The sequence below is a fragment of the Hyperoodon ampullatus genome (assembly GCF_949752795.1).
Source record: "Hyperoodon ampullatus genome assembly, chromosome: 14".
Lineage (NCBI taxonomy): Eukaryota > Metazoa > Chordata > Mammalia > Artiodactyla > Ziphiidae > Hyperoodon > Hyperoodon ampullatus.
The window spans coordinates 21,726,429-21,744,867 of NC_136927.1; the positions used below are offsets into that span (position 1 = coordinate 21,726,429).

At 55.5% G+C, this 18,439-nt stretch overlaps 5 protein-coding genes across 5 annotated transcripts; all 5 read left to right on the top strand.

Moving 5' to 3' along the window:
• Window positions 1-7,166: 7,166 nt before the first annotated feature.
• On the top strand, window positions 7,167-8,394 carry HBZ (hemoglobin subunit zeta; the record flags this gene model as incomplete). The annotated part of the gene is made up of 3 exons (XM_079719881.1): window positions 7,167-7,261; window positions 7,960-8,164; window positions 8,266-8,394. The coding sequence occupies 3 exons, from the start codon at window positions 7,167-7,169 to the stop codon at window positions 8,392-8,394; spliced, it is 429 nt and encodes a 142-aa protein (XP_079576007.1).
• Window positions 8,395-9,131: 737 nt separating this feature from the next.
• HBM (hemoglobin subunit mu) lies at window positions 9,132-9,866 on the top strand (the record flags this gene model as incomplete). The annotated part of the gene is made up of 3 exons (XM_079719880.1): window positions 9,132-9,223; window positions 9,379-9,583; window positions 9,690-9,866. 3 exons carry the CDS (start codon window positions 9,132-9,134, stop codon window positions 9,816-9,818), a joined length of 426 nt encoding a protein of 141 aa, XP_079576006.1. The 3' UTR covers window positions 9,819-9,866.
• Window positions 9,867-11,587: 1,721 nt separating this feature from the next.
• On the top strand, window positions 11,588-12,292 carry LOC307063650 (hemoglobin subunit alpha-like; the record flags this gene model as incomplete). Its single annotated transcript, XM_079719879.1, has 3 exons — window positions 11,588-11,682; window positions 11,788-11,992; window positions 12,122-12,292. The coding sequence occupies 3 exons, from the start codon at window positions 11,588-11,590 to the stop codon at window positions 12,248-12,250; spliced, it is 429 nt and encodes a 142-aa protein (XP_079576005.1). The 3' UTR covers window positions 12,251-12,292.
• Window positions 12,293-14,213: 1,921 nt separating this feature from the next.
• Window positions 14,214-14,944, top strand: LOC307063302 (hemoglobin subunit alpha-like). Its single transcript, XM_079719354.1, has 3 exons — window positions 14,214-14,319; window positions 14,425-14,629; window positions 14,755-14,944. Exons 1-3 carry the CDS (start codon window positions 14,225-14,227, stop codon window positions 14,881-14,883), a joined length of 429 nt encoding a protein of 142 aa, XP_079575480.1. The 5' UTR covers window positions 14,214-14,224; the 3' UTR covers window positions 14,884-14,944.
• Window positions 14,945-17,133: 2,189 nt separating this feature from the next.
• On the top strand, window positions 17,134-17,865 carry LOC307063385 (hemoglobin subunit alpha-like). The gene is made up of 3 exons (XM_079719494.1): window positions 17,134-17,234; window positions 17,341-17,545; window positions 17,675-17,865. The coding sequence occupies exons 1-3, from the start codon at window positions 17,140-17,142 to the stop codon at window positions 17,801-17,803; spliced, it is 429 nt and encodes a 142-aa protein (XP_079575620.1). The 5' UTR covers window positions 17,134-17,139; the 3' UTR covers window positions 17,804-17,865.
• Window positions 17,866-18,439: the final 574 nt, after the last annotated feature.

Below are 18,439 nucleotides of genomic sequence, written 5' to 3' on the forward strand. Positions count from 1 at the left end.
TGTGAACAGGGGCCCAAGCTCATCAGTGTTAGCAAAGTGCAAATTAAGACCACGTGAGAAACTAATACACACCCACCAGAATAGCTAAAATTTGAGACCAGGAGACCTACCACAGCAAACGTTTGTAAGGATGTGGAGAAAGAGGAACTCAACCATCACTAGGGGAATGCAAGGTGGTACAGCTGCTCCAGAAAGTGGTCTGGCATTAACTACTGAAGCCCATGCCCTAGACCCAGCAGCCCCGCTCCTAGGAATATATCTGACAGAATGTTCACTGCAGCATCATTCACAACAACCAAGAACTAAACAACCCAGGTGTCCATTCCCCAGTACCCTGCATAACGTTGTGATATATTCCTACAAGGAAATACAACACAGAGATGACAATGAACACCCACAGCATCTCTGGCATGTCACAAACATGGGTGACAGAAGACACTGTACTGTGTCATGTACCTGAAGGCCAAAATCAGGCAAAACCAACTAAAGTGCCTAAGGACACATATTTGGGTAGTAAAAAGTTATTGAGGGACTTCCCTGGTGGTGCAGTGGTTAAGAATCTGCCTGGGCTTCCCTGTTGGCACAGTGGTTAAGAATCCACCTGCCAATGCAGGGGACACGGGTTCGAGCCCTGGTCCGGGAAGATCCCACATGCCGCGGAGCAACTAAGCCCGTGTGCCACAACTACTGAGCCTGCACTCTTGAGCCCGTGAACCACAACTACTGAAGCCCATGTGCCACAACTACTGAAGCCCACGTGCCTAGAGCCTGTGCTCCACAACAATAGAAGCCACTGCAATGAAAAACCCTCGCACTGCAACGAAGAGTAGCGCCCGCTCGCTGCAACTAGAGAAAGCCAGCGCACAGCAACGGAAGACCTAACGCAGCCAATAAAATAAATAAATAAATAAGTAAATAAAATAAATCTTAAGAAAAAAAGAAAGTACTTTAAAAAAAAAAAAAAAGAATCTGCCTGCCAATGCAGGGGACCCAGGTTCGAGCCCTGGTCCAGGAAGATCTCACATGTCGCTGAGCAACTAAGCCCATGCGCCACAACTACTGAGCCTGCGCTCTAGAGCCCATGAGCCACAACTACTGAAGCTCGTGAGCCTAGAGTCTGTACTCCTCAATAAGAGAAGCCACCGCAGTGAGAAGCCCACATACTGCAACAAAGACCCAACGCAGCCAAAACTAAATAAATAAGAAAATAAATTTTTTTAAAAGTTATTGAAAAGCAAGAAGGTAAGCCAGGGTAGGGGTCACCTTTGGGGAGGATTGGGGTGCTGAGTATGTGCCTTATAATAATTCATTAGGCTATGACATAATTCATTAGGCTATGATGTAATCTTGTGCTATATTTTACAATGAAAAAAGTAAAAAAAGAAAAGAGCTCCTGCCCACACCTATGCTTTGCAGGGCTTGGTAGTTTCAGAAACAAAGTGGCTTCCTGTGGCTCCCTCTCCTATGGAGGCCAAGGATGGGGGGAGGTGCTGCCAGGAGAGAAACAGGAGGCCCTGAGGCCGGAGAGGAGGGGAGGACCAGCCCCATAGTGGGAGGCCTAGAGTCCACACTCATTACCTCCCACACTGGCTCCTGGCCACAGACCCCAGATCCTGCAGCTGGGGGGCTTCTCCCAGACACATCCCTCACTGAGAACCTACTGTGCCTCCCCCTCTGGCAGACTTAATACCTTCGCCTGGCAGGCCAGCTCCAGCCTCACCCAGGACCTCCAGGCTCCCTCCCTCTGCATGACCTTCCACCTGGAGCTCAGCCTCCTCTGTCTCCCTTGCTCAGTCTGTTTTCTCTGCCAGTCTGTCCATCTGTCTCTGTCTGTCTCCCTGCTGACACCTCTCCTTTCTAGGAGCTGAAGCCTCAGGATCAGCCTTACATACCCTTATGGAAGGCCCATATGCTGGTGGTGGCCCTGCAGTTTCCTTCTGAACCAAGCAACAGCCAGAGGTGACTGGGGAGGGCCGGGCTCATCCCATTCTGGAACGAACCCAGAGAGGCAAAGCCACACTCCCTGTGAACACCTGGGGCCCTGGAGTCAGCACTGCCGGGAGAGGTAGCAACAAGCCTAAGGCCAGTGGAGGGTGGGCACCTCCCTGGGAGAGGGTGACCCTGTTACAGGAGAAGAGGGGGACAGCTGTGAACTGTAAGTAGGGAGAGACCTGGAAGGGGCTTCCATGAAGGCAGACTCGACCTTCAGGCCACAGACAGGCACCAACAGCCCGGGTGAGATCCCCGCCCTGTCTGCTCAGCAGTGGGGAGGTATCCATTGGACTCAGCTCCTGCACTCAAACCTCACACTCCCATCAAGCCCGGCTTGGGCGTAGAAGAGACCAACATCGTGGTACAATAACGTGCCAAGCACAGTGTCTGGCATACAGAAGGTGCTCGATTCTTGCTTATTCTTGTACACATTTTCCAATCAGAGGGCTTGTCTGAGCCTCACAATTTTCTCTAAGAATAGTTCAGCAAAATATCTGTGGTCAGAACTCTCCACGCGAGAAACGTTTACCCATTCTGTAAAAAGTCTAATAGGCTTTTGTGCAGATAACTCTTTGACTAACTCCAAAATTCATATGGAAAGGCAAAGGAACCAGAATCGCCAAAACCATTTTGGAAAAGAATAATGAGGGAGGAATGACATCACCCAGTCTTTTAACACCTTTATCGAGATAAAATTCATATACCATATATTCCACCCATTTAAAGTGTGCAGTTCAGCGGGTTTTAGTATATTCAGAGAGTTATGCAGCCATCAGCACAATTTTAGAACGTTTTCATCACCCCAAAAGGAAACCCATCCACATTAGCAGTCACCCCCCCCAACTACCCTGGCCCCAGACAACCTAATCTGCTTTCTGTCTCTAAGGATTTGCCTGTCCTTGACATATATATAAATGGAATCATACAATATGTATTTTTAATTTTTTTTTTTTTGTCCGTGGTGGGTCTTTGTTGCCGCATTCAGGCCTTCTCTAGTTGCAGCAAGTAGGGGCTACTTTTTGGGGGGTTTTTCGGGGTTTTTTTGGCAGTACACGGGCCTCTCACTGCTGCAGCCTCTCCTGTTGCAGAGCACAGGCTCCGGACGCGCAGGTCCAGCGGCCATGGCTCACGGGCCCAGCCGCTCCGCGGCATGTGGGATCCTCCCAGACCGGGGCATGAACCCGCGTCCCCTGCATCGGCAGGCGGACTCTCAACCACTGTGCCACCAGGGAAGCCCGGGGCTACTGTTTGTTGTGGTGTGCGGGCTTCTCATTGTGGTGGCTTCTCTTGTTGTGGAGCACGGGCTCTAGGCCTGCGGGCTTCAGTAGTTGCAGCACTCAGGCTCAGTAGTTGCAGTACATGGGCCCTAGAGAATGTGGGCTTCAGTAGTTGTGGCATGTGTGCTCAGCAGTTGTGGCATGTGGGCTTTAGGGTGTGCGGGCTTCAGTAGTTGTGGCTCGTGGGCTCTAGAGCACAGGCTCAGGAGTTGTAGCACATGGGTTTAGCTCCACGGCATGTGGGATCTTCCCAGACCAGGGATCAAACTCGTGTCCCCTGCATTGGCAGGTGGATTCTTAACCACTGTGCCACCAGGGAAGTCCCACAATATGTATTTTTTCAAAGTTCATTCATGTATCAGTACTTTGCTCCTTTTTATGACGGAATATTATTCCATTGCATAGATTATACCATGTTTGATTCACCCATTCATCAGTTGAAGGACATTTGGGTTTTTTGCAGTTTTTGGCTATTATAAATAGTGGTGCTACGAACACAGTACAAGTTTTTGAGTGGATGTATGTTTTCATTTTATTGGGTATATACCAAGGAATGGAATTGCTGGGTCATATGGGAACGCTATGTTTAACCTTTTGAGGAACTGCTAGGCTGTCTTCCACAGTAGCTGCACCATTTTACATTCCCACCAGCAGTGTCTAAGGATTCCAATTTCACCACCTCCTCACCAATACTTGTCATTTGTCTTTTAAATATAGCCATTCTAATAGGTGTAGGTAAGGTTAGGGTTAGAGTTCAGGGTTAGGGGTTTTGATTATAGCCATCTTAGTGAGTGTGCTCTTTTTGGTTTTGACTTGCATTTCCCTAATGAGTAACGATGCTGAGCATCTCTTCATGTGCTTATTGGACATCTGTATGTCTTCTTTAGAGTAATGTCTATTAAAGTCCTTTGCCCAGTTTTCAATTACTTTTTGTCTCTATTTTTTTTTTTTTTCCAGTATGTGGGCCTCACACTGTTGTGGTCTCTCCCATTGCGGAGCACATGCTCCGGACGCACAGGCTCAGCGGCCATGGCTCATGGGCCCAGCCGCTCCACGGCATATGGGATCTTCCCGGACCGGGGCACGAACCCATGTCCCCTGCATCGGCAGGTGGACTCTCAACCACTGCGCCACCAGGGAAGCCCTGTTTTTTGTCTCTATTTCTGAGTTGTAAGTTTTTTTATATTGTGGATCAGTCCCTTATCAGATGTATGATTTGCAAATGTTTTCTCCCATTCTTGGGACAGGATCTAATTTTAAGACCGAACATAAAGTTTACAGTAATAAACACAGTATGATTTTGGTGAAGGATAGACACATAAATCAATGGAACAAAATAGAGAGTACAGAAATAGACCTGCAGAAATATGTCGAATTAATCTTTTACAAATGAATTAGAGAAAGCAATTCAATAGAGAAAGTACAGTGTTTTCAACAAAAGGTGTTGGAAAAACTGAACACTCATAGGCGAAGAAAAAAAAACCCGGACATAAACCTCACACTTCATACAAAAATTATCTCAAAATGGATCATGGATCTAAGTGTAAAATATAAACTATGAAACATTTAGAAGAAACCACAGATAAAAGTCTCTGTGACCTGGGATTAGGCAAAGAATTCTCAGGCATGACTCTAAAAACATGAATCTTAAGAGAAAAATTTGATAAATTAGACTTCATCAAAAATAAAACTTTGGGGCTTCCCTGGTGGCGCAGTGGTTGAGAGTCCGCCTGCCGATGCAGAGGACAAGGGTTCGTGCCCCGGTCCGGGAAGATCCCACATGCCGCGGAGCGGCTGGGCCCATGAGCCATGGCCACTGAGCCTGCGCATCCGGAGCCTGTGCTCCGCAACGGGAGAGGCCACAACAGTGAGAGGCCCGCGTACCGCCAAAAAAATAAATAAATAAATAAATAAATAATAAAACTTTGGCTCCACAAATGACACTATTAAGAGGATGAAGTGACAAGCTACAAGCTAGGAGAAAATATTTGCAAATTGCATATCTGACAAAGGATTGCATCCAGAATATACACAGAACTCTCAAAATTCAAAAATAAGAAAACAACCCAATTTAAAAATGGTCAAAAGACCAGAAGAGATATTTCACCAAAGAGAATATATGGGACTTCCCTGGTGGTGCATTGGTTAAGAATCCGCCTGCCAATGCAGGGGACACAGGTTCGAGCCCTGGTCCGGGAAGATCCCACATGCAGTGGAGCAACTAAGCCCGTGCACCACAACTACTGAGCCTGCGCTCTAGAGCTTGCGAGCCACAACTACTGAAGCCTGCGTGCCTAGAGCCCGTGCTCCACAATAAGAGAAGCCACCACAATGAGAAGCCCATGCACCGCAATGAAGAGCAGCCCCCGCTCACCACAACTAGAGAAAGCCTGTGCACAGCAGCGAAGACCCAACGCAGCCAAAAATAAATAAATAAATTAATTAATTAATTAATTAAAAAGAGAATACATGGATGGCAAATAAGCACACGAAAAGACGCTCCACATCACTGGCCATCAGGGAAACGCAAATTGAAGCCACAATGATATATTGTCTCACAACCGTCAGAACGACTAACACGTAAAGATTCTGACAAAGATGCACGGAAACTAGGACTTTCCTTCATTGCTGAGTGGAATGCAAAACGGTAAAGCCACTCTGGAAAACAGTTTAGTGGTTTCTTACAAAGTTAAACATACACTTAGCGCATGAACCAACAATCCTACTCCTAGATGTGGTATCATCCCAGAGAAATAAAAACTTATGTTCACATAAAGACCTACACAAGAATGTTCGTAGCAGCTTTATTTGTAATAGCCCCAAACTGGAAAAAGCCCACGTTTGAGTGGGAGAATGAATGAACATTAGTACCGTGGAGTACTACTCTGCAACAAAAGGAAGCCAACTACTGATACAGGCAATAACATGCACGGATCTCAAGGGTATTACTCTAAGTAAAAGAAGCCAGTCCTACAAGATGACATGCCGTATGGTTCCATTTGTAGGATATTCTTGAAAAAAGACAGAATTATAGTGGTTGTCAGGGTTTAGGGGACAGAGGAGGGTGAGACTGCAAAGGGGCAGCCTGTGGGAGTTTTGGGGCTGATAGAACTGTTGTGTGTCCTGACTGTGGTGGGGTTACACAAATCTACACACATGTCAAAATTCACAGAGCAGTACATTAAAAAAATCAACTGTATTGTATGTTGAAATAAAATTAAAAGGCATATTTGCCTCATTATGTTGAAATTACAACACGGTGAGCAACAGAGCAGTCCCCAAAAGCACATGACATTAGGATTCTCTTATTGACCGGCCACCTCCTCCAGCTTTTCAGGAACAGAACCTGTCAGTACCTCCCTCCTCAGGGCCCACTTGGCAAAACCATTGCTTTCTTGGAGGAAACCCAGGGATCCTAGAGCCAGTGTCTGGGGGGGAGGGGGGTGCGGGGGGGATGCTGGCATGTGGGTCCAGCCACAGGACCCACCGAAGAGCAATGCAGGCAGCACGGGCACAGGCCAGCCGAGGAGGGTGTGTGGGCACTGCTCCTCTGGCTTCTCCCATTTTGTGATTCTGAAATGGACAAGGGCAGTGCGGCACTGGGCTGCCTGGGCCCCTATCTCCCCTGGAGTCTGGTCAGGCTGCGGCCAACGCCCCCTCTAAGGCCCAGCAAGGGCAGCCGGAGTGATAGCCCCTCACCCCACCAGGTCCACCGGGCCCTGACTGCCCACTGTCACTGGATCTGATAAGAGACCCACCCCCCACGGCCCTCTCCCCTCTCCCAGCGATGACCACAGCCTGGCCCCCACCCTGGCTCCACGTATATAAGGGGACCCTGGGGGCTGAGCACCACGGACGCCAGTTCTCAGTACACCCAGCTCCCACTCACCCGCCACCATGTCTCTGACCAGGGCTGAGAGGACCATCATCGTGTCCATGTGGGGCAAGATCTCCACACAGGCAGACATCATCGGCACCGAGGCCCTGGAGAGGTGAGCACCAGGTGGGCTGGGATGGAGCCTGGTAGGGGACAGTGTGGGTCAGTGAGGACGGGGGTCAGTAGGAGGGGTCAGTGAGGATAGGTCAGCGAGGAGCGTCAGTGAGGAGGGTCAGTGAGGAGGGGGCAGTGAGGAGGGGACAGTGAGGAGGGTCAGTGAGGAGGGGACAGTGAGGAGGGGACAGTGAGGAGGGTCAGTGAGGAAAGGTCGGTGAGGAGGGGGCAGTGAGGAGGGTCAGTGAGGAGCGGACAGTGAGGAGGGGACAGTGAGGAGGGTCAGTGAGGAGGGGACAGTGAGGAGGGGAAAGTGAGGAGGGGACATATGCAGGTTCAGTGAGCATGAGCAGCGGTGAGGCGGGTGCTCGGTGGTCAGCGGGCAGGAAGAGGAGGGGCATGGGGAGGGTGACGAGGGTCAGTTGTGTCCCTCCCTCCGCGCCCAGCACCCAGGTCTCTACAATCATTGATTGAATGAGTGAGTGAAGGAAGGAACGAATGACTGGAGGACGGGGCGGTGAGGGTGAGGTGGGCCGGGCTATACTGGAGCCGGGGCAACAGCTGAAGTCCGCAATACCGATCCTGTCCGTCTTCAAAATGTTCATATTGGGGTCAAGTTGCATTTTTTGCCCTAATATTTACGTTTTAACTCCCGCGTGCAAACGTGACGTGTCCCGGCCCGGCCCGCCCCGCCCGCAGGCTATTCTCCAGCTACCCCCAGACCAAGACCTACTTCCCGCACTTCGACCTGCACGCGGGCTCCGCGCAGCTGCGCGCGCACGGCTCCAAGGTGGTGGCCGCCGTGGGCGACGCGGTCAAGAGCATCGACAACGTGGCGGGCGCCCTCTCCAAGCTGAGCGAGCTGCACGCCTACGTGCTGCGCGTAGACCCGGTCAACTTCAAGGTGGGCGCGGGGCGGGGCCCGGGGCGGGGCGGGGGTCCGGGGGCGGGGCTGGGTGCCCGCCGCTCGCGCCGCGCCCGCCCTGAGCCGCCCTGTCGCCCCAGCTGCTGTCCCACTGCCTGCTGGTCACGGTGGCCTCGCACTTCCCCGCCGACTTCACGGCCGACGCGCACGCCGCCTGGGACAAGTTCCTGTCCATCGTGTCCCGCGTCCTGACCGAGAAGTACCGCTGAGGATGCCTCCCGACCCACAGGGCAGGCTTCGAGCCCTCCCCTTCCCCTGCACCCTCTTACGATTCCACCCGGGACCCCCAATAAATGAATGAGGATGGAGGGAGCCTGGTCGTGCGTCTCAGTATTGGGGGAAGCGGAGGAGAATGAAGGGAGGGAATGGGGGCTTCGCAGGAACACGGCCGGCCCTAGTGTCACCCCCGGCCTGGAGGTCACTCCAAGGGTGATTTGGGGGCGGTCCTTGGCCCTGAGGACCCCAAAGTCGCGACCGGAGGGAGCAGAACAGCCCAGGACCGCCCACGCCGTTTTCTCGGGTCAGACCTGAGTTTGTGCCTCTTTCCCGCCTCCCAAATCACCCAGTCTGTCGCTTCAGTCAGCGTATTGTGTGTATGTGTAGGGTATGTGTAGGGACTCAGGGGCCTTTCCTCAAAGCCTGTTGTCACAGCTCAGGCACTGAGAGGACCCTTGATACCTCCTGGCCCTCCGCGCTCTTTCTCCCAATCCCTCCATCGGCTCCCTGTGGAATAATTGTAGATCCCCCTAAAGTCTGCAGCCAAGGCACACACACGGCGTGATTCAGTTCCTCTGCGGTGACAGGGACCTGGGTTGGTAACCAGGGTCCCCAGGTTCCCGCCGCGCTCCTGAAGATAAGGGCGGGCAGGGCGCCGGGGGGCAGGGCCGCTATAAGGAGGCCGGGACTGCGGGCGCGCCACCCAGAGCACGCCACGCCAACCAACGCCATGCTCAGCGCCCAAGAGCGCGCCCACGTAGCACAGGTCTGGGACCTGATCGCCGGCCACGAGGCGCCCTTCGGGGCGGAGCTTCTGCTCAGGTGGGTTGGGGCTGGGTCTCCAGAATTGCAGCGAGGCGGAGACTGGGGTGTTGGGCCTGAGTCGGGAGGGGGGCGGGCCTGACCGGGGTTTCGCGGGGTCTGGGCGGCGCAGACGCTGGAGAGACCGCCCTCCCTCCTCACCCTTGCTCCCGCAGGCTCTTCACGGTGTACCCCAGCACCAAGACCTACTTTAAGCACCTGGGCGACCGCCCTGACGAGGTGCAGCTGCTGAGCCACGGACAACGCGTGCTCGAGGCGGTGGGAGTGGCCGTCCGGCACATGGACAACCTGCGCGCGGCCCTGAGCCCGCTTGCCGACCTGCACGCACATGTGCTGCGCGTGGACCCCACCAACTTCCCAGTGAGCCACCCCGGGACGTAGCAGGGTTCGCGCGTGCAGCGAGGTGAGGAGGCATTCGGCAAGGAATTGGCGAGGACAGAGCTCTTACCGGCCTTTTCTCCCGCAGCTGCTGATCCAGTGTTTCCAGGTGGTGCTGGCCTCCCACCTGCAGGGCGAGTTCACGGTGGAGATGCAGGCGGTGTGGGATAAGTTCCTGACGGCCCTGTCGGTAGTGCTGACAGAGAAGTACCGCTGAGTTCTGTGCCCCGGGTCTAGGTCTGCTCATGTCAATAAACAAGCCTCAAAAGCCTGGACCCCGCGTAGGTGTGGTCTTTGGGGAGCAGGCGGACTGACGTCACAGTTGCCGGGCAGAGAAGCTCCGGGTCCTGAGGGGAGCCTCGCGGAATCTTAGGGCAGGATCCCCAACCTTTGCTGACAATGGAACCAGGGGCACAGGAACGGGACCTTGGGCACTCAACAAACCCTGAATGAGGACAGTTCCCGGTCTGACAGTCTGGGGGTCCAGGCCGGGTGTGTTCACCCAGAGGCTTGTACAGAACAGTTGCCCTCCCGGGGCAGGGGAATGTGGTGGGGCCGAGCGCGTGCTCGGATGGGGGAAGGGTCTTCAGCTTCACCTCGCATCTGGCACCCGTGCAGTGCCATACCATTCGCAAAGCACGTCCTCATTCACACACTCATTCATCTCCGTCCCTACCTCGCTCCGGGAACTGCAAGCCTTAATCTTCGCCTCTTTAACAGACAGGCGACGCACCGAGGCCTAGGGGGCAAGTTTCTGGCCTGAGGTCAAACAGACTTCGTGGCCCAGGGCTCCACGGACCCTCATCTCTGTTCTCTCCCATCTTCTCCCCTACTTCCAGCGCTCACTCTGTAGTTGCCTTGCCCTGGTCCAAGTTAGTCCCTTCCTCTGAATCTCCTGGGGCAGGGAGTGGGGGTAGGAAGGAAGACCTCTACGGCCACAACCTGTGTCACGTCAACATGAGGTGCGATACTAGGCTTGTCCCTAAGCGAGCTGAGCCTAATGCATCTGATGGAAAATCCCCAACCTCGCTGGGTCTTTGAAATAATTTAGAAGATCCTAATGCAGGGTGGGTGTCTGGCAGGCCCACGGCCACCCAAACCCCACCCCAGCTCCAGCCGCCCCGCTCAGTCTCTGGGGTCCCTGGGCCATGGCGCCCCACCTTACACACACACACACACACACACACACACACACACACGTGCCCTGTCAATCTCTCTTCCCTCTGCAGCACTGGTGCAGGGATCTTATTGCTCCATTTAGAGCCTTTGCGAATGCAGGAGCCTAACCCTGGCAGCTCTCCAAACTCTGAATGAGAATGGTTCCCTGGCTGACAATCTCACATCTGTGCAGGGCTGGGAAGTGGGTGACCAAGTCCAAAACAGGGGGTGGGGAGGGGCTGCTGGATGCTAAGCCCTGACCCTGGCTGAGTGGAATGCCCCCGCGGTCCACGACAACACCTGCTAACCCGCACTGCGCCAGGGCCTGCCCACCATTGTGGGTACGATGCTTAAAGGACTTCCCCCCTGTTACATCCTGCACCCACATTATTTACATAGGCAGTTTACAGCTCTTCATCCTGGGGAAAAGTTTAGTGGAAAGCAGCTTGTATCACTTCGGAAAAGATTGTGCTCCTCTCCAAGACTGGCAAATAGACACCTCGAGGCTACCACAGCTGGGGACAAACTCGGGTGCCAGGGGGTTTGGGTGGCTCGGAAACGTGTGTGACCTCCCAGACCCATAGGAGCAGGAAAAGAGTGGGCCCTAGAGAGCTGGATCTAGGCAGCTGTAGGCAGGACTGGGTGGGGCCCGCTTGGGACTCCCGCACCCTCTCGAGACCCAGCTTTCCAGGCTGGCACCTCCTGGCCCCGTGCCAGCCAATGAGCACGGCGCGATCGGGCGTGCCCCTCGTGCCCCAGGCATAAAGGCTCGCGCAATCCCAGCCCTGCATGTTTCTGGTCCTGACCCAGACTCAAAGAGAACCCACCATGGTGCTGTCTCCCGCCGACAAGACCAACGTCAAGGCCATCTGGGGTAAGATTGGCGGCCATGCTGCAGAATATGGCGCAGAGGCCCTAGAGAGGTGAGCAGCCCACCTGCCCGGTGGGACTGGGGCCGGTCGCCCCGTCGCATCCTGGTCCTGGGCCAACCGGCCTAAGTCCGGATCTCCCACCTCTTCTCCACTCAGGATGTTCATGAACTTCCCAAGCACCAAGACCTACTTCTCCCACTTCGACCTGGGACACGGCTCCGCCCAGATCAAGGGCCACGGCAAGAAGGTGGCCGACGCGCTGACCAAAGCCGTGGGCCACATGGACACCCTGCCCGATGCCTTGTCTGATCTGAGCGACCTGCACGCCCACAAGCTGCGTGTGGACCCGGTCAACTTCAAGGTGAGCTCGTGGGCCGGACCTGGAGAGATCTGAGCTAGCAAGGCAGAGAGTGCGGTGGGGTTCCAGAGGTGGATGGAGCACAGCAGCGCCCCCCAACCCCGCGGCCCCTGACACACCCTCTCTCCGCAGCTCCTGGGCCACTGCCTGCTGGTGACCCTGGCTGTCCACCTCCCCGGCGACTTCACGCCCCCGGTCCATGCCTCCCTGGACAAGTTCTTGGCCAGTGTGAGCACCGTGCTGACCTCCAAATACCGTTAAGCTGGAGCCTCCGCGATCCCTACCCTGGCCTGGGCTGGGCACCCTCACTTCCCGATCTTTGAATAAAGTCTGAGTGGGCTGCAGCCTCTGTAGCCTCGGTTCTCTGTGTCCACAAACCGTGCCGGGGTCGGGGTGGTGCCCAGCAGGGAGAAATGGGAGGGCGGAGGAGGAATGGGAGCTAAGGCTGAGGCCTCCCAGAATCTGCTGAACCAAGCTCTGACTTGCTAGGGCTCTCCCCGAGGTGGGGAGTCCTAAAATGGTCACCCTGTTTTGCAGTTTCTCTGCTTCCCCTTAAAGATAGTTAGATCCAAACAAACAAACCACACAAATGGCAGATCCCAGCTCGTCACGCACCCCACCCCCAACCTCTAGCCCCAGGCTCCTGGGGTCTCCCGGCAGTTCTGCCTTGGTGCTGTGAGCAACCTTCACAAAGGCCCCCGTCCCACGCGCCAGTGCCCTGGACTCCACGCTGGAACCCTGCACACCCCACCCACCCTGTAGCCCTTAGGGACCTTATCAGCACTTCCAGCCCAGCCCCCATCTTCAGGGCAACACCCAGCGCTGGATAAAAGTTTGGGGAGGGTGGTGGGGCCCCTGCTCACCACTTTCTTTCTGGACAAGGACCTCTTCGAACAGCTGGGGAGTGGCTTCCCCCTCTCCACCACACGCTCTTCCTCTGCCCCACAGCCCAATTCGCTTTCATTTCAATATAGAAAAACACTGAAGAATTAAGTTAAAATCCACCCATGTTTTTTTTCACACACACGCGCACACCCTTTTTGTGTGATTCAAAGGAGGGAGAGAATCCCTCTGTCCTGTCCACCTAACCCCCGCAGAATGAGCCAAGGCTCACAGTTTGGCACTGACCCCACTGGCTCCTATCCTGCGCTGAGGGGACACAGTTACATCTACAACTGTACTTTTATTTTTTTGGTCAAAAATACCATTCTACCTTAGGCATTTCTTTCTTCAACCTGCTCTTCTCACTGAACTGTGTCTCCTCTACCTGTCTTCTGGCCACTTCATTCAGCTCTGTCTCACTTCATATATTTGTTGGTCATTTTGATATTTCCATTAATTTCCTGTTAAAATCCACTGTCAACTGTTCTCATAAGTCATCTGCCTTTTCCTTATATCTTTGTGGGAGGTCTTCCCATATTGTGAATGTAAGACATCAGCTGAGAAATGTTCCTCAAATCTTGCCTGAAAAGGGTCGGGGTGGGGACTTCCCTGGCGGTTCAGTGGTTAAGACGCCGCACTGCCAGTGCAGGATGCACGGATTCGATCCCTGGTCGAGGGACTAAGATCCCGCATGCCCCGCGGCTCGCCTCCCCCGCAAAAAGGCTGGGGTGCAGCAACTACCACCCTGGAAGAAGAAACTTGAACCCGGAGCCCCCCAGCCGGAGTGATTCCAGGAGAGATTTGTCGAGGACATGTGAGCAATGTGCACACGTCTTGTGTGCATCCCTCTCTGGCCTGAACTAGACGCACTGAATCGCCCATTCATTCACTGATTCTGCCCAAATTTAAAATGCCTAGCGTGTGCCAAGCCTAGGTCCAGGGTGGGTGGGACGGGCTGACCTACTCCCTTCTTCCATCTCTCGGGGATTCTAAAGGGTGGAAGGGCGGGCATCTACCCCGCTCCACAAACCGGCCCCGGCCGGTTGGGACCAGGATAGCACTTCCGGGGAAGGTGGACGCAGCGGGCGGGAAGCAGCCGGTAGGAGGGAGAACACCCTGGCCAGAGTCTCCAGGTGCCTCCACAAACTGGGAGCGAAGCACCCACCGCCCAGCCAGACGCAGACATTGCGCCGCGCGCCCCCTGCTGTCCAGGTCCATAGGCGCATCCCGGCCCCGCGCCAGCCAATGAGCGCGGCGCGATCGGGCGTGCCCCTCGCGCCCCAGGTATAAAGGCTCGCGCAATCCCAGCCCTGCACGCTTCTGGTCCCGACCCAGACTCAGAGAGAACCCACCATGGTGCTGTCTCCCGCCGACAAGACCAACGTCAAGGCCATCTGGGGTAAGATTGGCGGCCATGCTGCAGAATATGGCGCAGAGGCCCTGGAGAGGTGAGCAGCCCACCTGCCCGGTGGGACTGGGGCCGGTCGCCCCGTCGCATCCTGGTCCTGGGCCAACCGGCCTAAGTCCGGATCTCCCACCTCTTCTCCACTCAGGATGTTCATGAACTTCCCAAGCACCAAGACCTACTTCTCCCACTTCGACCTGGGACACGGCTCCGCCCAGATCAAGAGCCACGGCAAGAAGGTGGCCGACGCGCTGACCAAAGCCGTGGGCCACATGGACACCCTGCCCGATGCCCTGTCTGATCTGAGCGACCTGCACGCCCACAAGCTGCGTGTGGACCCGGTCAACTTCAAGGTGAGCTCGTGGGCCGGACCTGGAGAGATCTGAGCTAGCAAGGCAGAGAGTGCGGTGGGGTTCCAGAGGTGGAGCACGGCGGCGACCCCCAACCCCGCGGCCCCTGACACCCCCTCTCTCTGCAGCTCCTGGGCCACTGCCTGCTGGTGACCCTGGCTGTCCACCTCCCCGGCGACTTCACGCCCCCGGTCCATGCCTCCCTGGACAAGTTCTTGGCCAGTGTGAGCACCGTGCTGACCTCCAAATACCGTTAAGCTGGAGCCTCCGCGATCCCTACCCTGGCCTGGGGCCCTCTGGCGCTCTGGGCACCCTCACTTCCCGATCTTTGAATAAAGTCTGAGTGGGCTGCAGCCTCTGTAGCCTCGGTTCTCTGTGTCCACAAACCGTGCCGGGGTCGGGGTGGTGCCCAGCAGGGAGAAATGGGAGGGCGGAGGAGGGATGGGAGCTAAGGCTGAGGCCTCCCAGAACCTGCTGAACCAAGCTCTGACTTGCTAGGGCTCTCCCCGAGGTGGGGAGTCCTAAAATGGTCACCCTGTTTTGCAGTTTCTCTGCTTCCCCTTAAAGAAGTTAGATCCAAACAAACAAACCACACAAATAGGCTTTTCCTGGTGCAAATGTAGGAGGTGGACAACCTCCCTGAGTTTCCACTTCCTTCCTACCAGAGGGAAGGTGAGTTGGAAGAGGGGTCGAAGGCCCAGGCACCCTTCCTGGGTCACAGTAACTCCCTGCAGTGGTGGTGGAGGGAGGCGGGAAGTCAGGGAAGAAGAGGGGCCTTGAGCTGTCTGCAGCCTTGAGCAGAGTTCCTCTATCCCTTGTCCCTGCAGTCCCAGAGACTGCATCGCTGAATAGCTGACTGTACACCCAGCCCTGTGATCCCAGCTCGTCACGCACCCCACCCCCAACCTCTAGCCCCAGGCTCCTGGGGTCTCCCGGCAGTTCTGCCTTGGTGCTGTGAGCAACCTTCACAAAGGCCCCCGTCCCACGCGCCAGTGCCCTGGACTCCACGCTGGAACCCTGCACACCCCACCCACCCTGTAGCCCTTAGGGACCTTATCAGCACTTCCAGCCCAGCCCCCATCTTCAGGGCAACACCCAGCGCTGGATAAAAGTTTGGGGAGGGTGGTGGGGCCCCTGCTCACCACTTTCTTTCTGGACAAGGACCTCTTCGAACAGCTGGGGAGTGGCTTCCCCCTCTCCACCACACGCTCTTCCTCTGCCCCACAGCCCAATTCGCTTTCATTTCAATATAGAAAAACACTGAAGAATTAAGTTAAAATCCACCCATGTTTTTTTTCACACACACGCGCACACCCTTTTTGTGTGATTCAAAGGAGGGAGAGAATCCCTCTGTCCTGTCCACCTAACCCCCGCAGAATGAGCCAAGGCTCACAGTTTGGCACTGACCCCACTGGATCCTACCTGCGCTGAGGGGACACAGTTACATCTACAACTGTACTTTTTTTTTTCTGGTCAAAAATACCATTCTACCTGAGGCATTTCTTTCTTCAACCTGCTCTTCTCACTGAACTGTGTCTCCTCTACCTGTCTTCTGGCCACTTCATTCAGCTCTGTCTCACTTCATATATTTGTTGGTCATTTTGATATTTCCATTAATTTCCTGTTAAAATCCACTGTCAACTCTTCTCATAAGAAATCTGTCTTTTCCTTATATCTTTGTGGGAGGTCTTCCCATATTGTGAACGTTAGACATCAGCTGAGAAATGTTCCTCAAATCTTGCCTGAAAAGGGTCGGGGTGGGGACTTCCCTGGCGGTTCAGTGGTTAAGACGCCGCACTGCCAGTGCAGGATGCACGGATTCGATCCCTGGTCGAGGGACTAAGATCCCGCATGCCCCGCGGCTCGCCTCCCCCGCAAAAAGGCTGGGGTGCAGCAACTACCACCCTGGAAGAAGAAACTTGAACCCGGAGCCCCCCAGCCGGAGTGATTCCAGGAGAGATTTGTCGAGGACATGTGAGCAATGTGCACACGTCTTGTGTGCATCCCTCTCTGGCCTGAACTAGACGCACTGAATCGCCCATTCATTCACTGATTCTGCCCAAATTTAAAATGCCTAGCGTGTGCCAAGCCTAGGTCCAGGGTGGGTGGGACGGGCTGACCTACTCCCTTCTTCCATCTCTCGGGGATTCTAAAGGGTGGAAGAGCGGGCATCTACCCCGCTCCACAAACCGGCCCCCGCCAGCTGGGACCAGGATAGCACTTCCGGGGAAGGTGGACGCAGCGGGCGGGAAGCAGCCGGTAGGAGGGAGAACACCCTGGCCAGAGTCTCCAGGTGCCTCCACAAACTGGGAGCGAAGCACCCACCGCCCAGCCAGACGCAGACATTGCGCCGCGCGCCCCCTGCTGTCCAGGTCCATAGGCGCATCCCGGCCCCGCGCCAGCCAATGAGCGCGGCGCGATCGGGCGTGCCCCTCGCGCCCCAGGCATAAAGGCTCGCGCAATCCCAGCCCTGCACGCTTCTGGTCCCGACCCAGACTCAGAGAGAACCCACCATGGTGCTGTCTCCCGCCGACAAGACCAACGTCAAGGCCATCTGGGGTAAGATTGGCGGCCATGCTGCAGAATATGGCGCAGAGGCCCTGGAGAGGTGAGCAGCCCACCTGCCCGGCTGGGACTGGGGCCGGTCGCCCCGTCGCATCCTGGTCCTGGGCCAACCGGCCTAAGTCCGGATCTCCCACCTCTTCTCCACTCAGGATGTTCATGAACTTCCCAAGCACTAAGACCTACTTCTCCCACTTCGACCTGGGACACGGCTCCGCCCAGATCAAGGGCCACGGCAAGAAGGTGGCCGACGCGCTGACCAAAGCCGTGGGCCACATGGACACCCTGCCCGATGCCTTGTCTGATCTGAGCGACCTGCACGCCCACAAGCTGCGTGTGGACCCGGTCAACTTCAAGGTGAGCTCGTGGGCCGGACCTGGAGAGATCTGAGCTAGCAAGGCAGAGAGTGCGGTGGGGTTCCAGAGGTGGATGGAGCACAGCAGCGCCCCCCAACCCCGCGGCCCCTGACACACCCTCTCTCCGCAGCTCCTGGGCCACTGCCTGCTGGTGACCCTGGCTGTCCACCTCCCCGGCGACTTCACGCCCCCGGTCCATGCCTCCCTGGACAAGTTCTTGGCCAGTGTGAGCACCGTGCTGACCTCCAAATACCGTTAAGCTGGAGCCTCCGCGATCCCTACCCTGGCCTGGGGCCCTCTGGTGCTCTGGGCACCCTCACTTCCCGATCTTTGAATAAAGTCTGAGTGGGCTGCAGCCTCTGTAGCCTCGGTTCTCTGTGTCCACAAACCGTGCCGGGGTTGGGGTGGTGCCCAGCAGGGAGAAATGGGAGGGCGGAGGAGGGATGGGAGCTAAGGCTGAGGCCTCCCAGAATCTGCTGAACCAAGCTCTGACTTGCTAGGGCTCTCCCCGAGGTGGGGAGTCCTAAAATGGTCACCCTGTTTTGCAGTTTCTCTGCTTCCCCTTAAAGATAGTTAGATCCAAACAAACAAACCACACAAATAGGCTTTTCCTGGTGCAAATGTAGGAGGTGGACAACCTCCCTGAGTTTCCACTTCCTTCCTACCAGAGGGAAGGTGAGTTGGAAGAGGGGTCGAAGGCCCAGGCACCCTTCCTGGGTCACAGTAACTCCCTGCAGTGGTGGTGGAGGGAGGCGGGAAGTCAGGGAAGAAGAGGGGCCTTGAGCTGTCTGCAGCCTTGAGCAGAGTTCCTCTATCCCTTGTCCCTGCAGTCCCAGAGACTGCATCGCTGAATAGCTGACTGTACACCCAGCCCTGTGATCCCAGCTCGTCACGC

Excerpts from the sequence above, each read along its gene's own strand:
- LOC307063302 (XM_079719354.1), top strand. The coding sequence starts at position 14,225 with ATGGTGCTGTCTCCCGCCGACAAGACCAACGTCAAGGCCATCTGGGGT. Across the intron at positions 14,320-14,424 it reads GGCGCAGAGGCCCTGGAGAG|GATGTTCATGAACTTCCCAA; the intron begins GTGAGCAGCCCA and ends TTCTCCACTCAG. Across the intron at positions 14,630-14,754 it reads TGGACCCGGTCAACTTCAAG|CTCCTGGGCCACTGCCTGCT; the intron begins GTGAGCTCGTGG and ends CTCTCTCTGCAG.
- LOC307063385 (XM_079719494.1), top strand. The coding sequence starts at position 17,140 with ATGGTGCTGTCTCCCGCCGACAAGACCAACGTCAAGGCCATCTGGGGT. Across the intron at positions 17,235-17,340 it reads GGCGCAGAGGCCCTGGAGAG|GATGTTCATGAACTTCCCAA; the intron begins GTGAGCAGCCCA and ends TTCTCCACTCAG. Across the intron at positions 17,546-17,674 it reads TGGACCCGGTCAACTTCAAG|CTCCTGGGCCACTGCCTGCT; the intron begins GTGAGCTCGTGG and ends CTCTCTCCGCAG.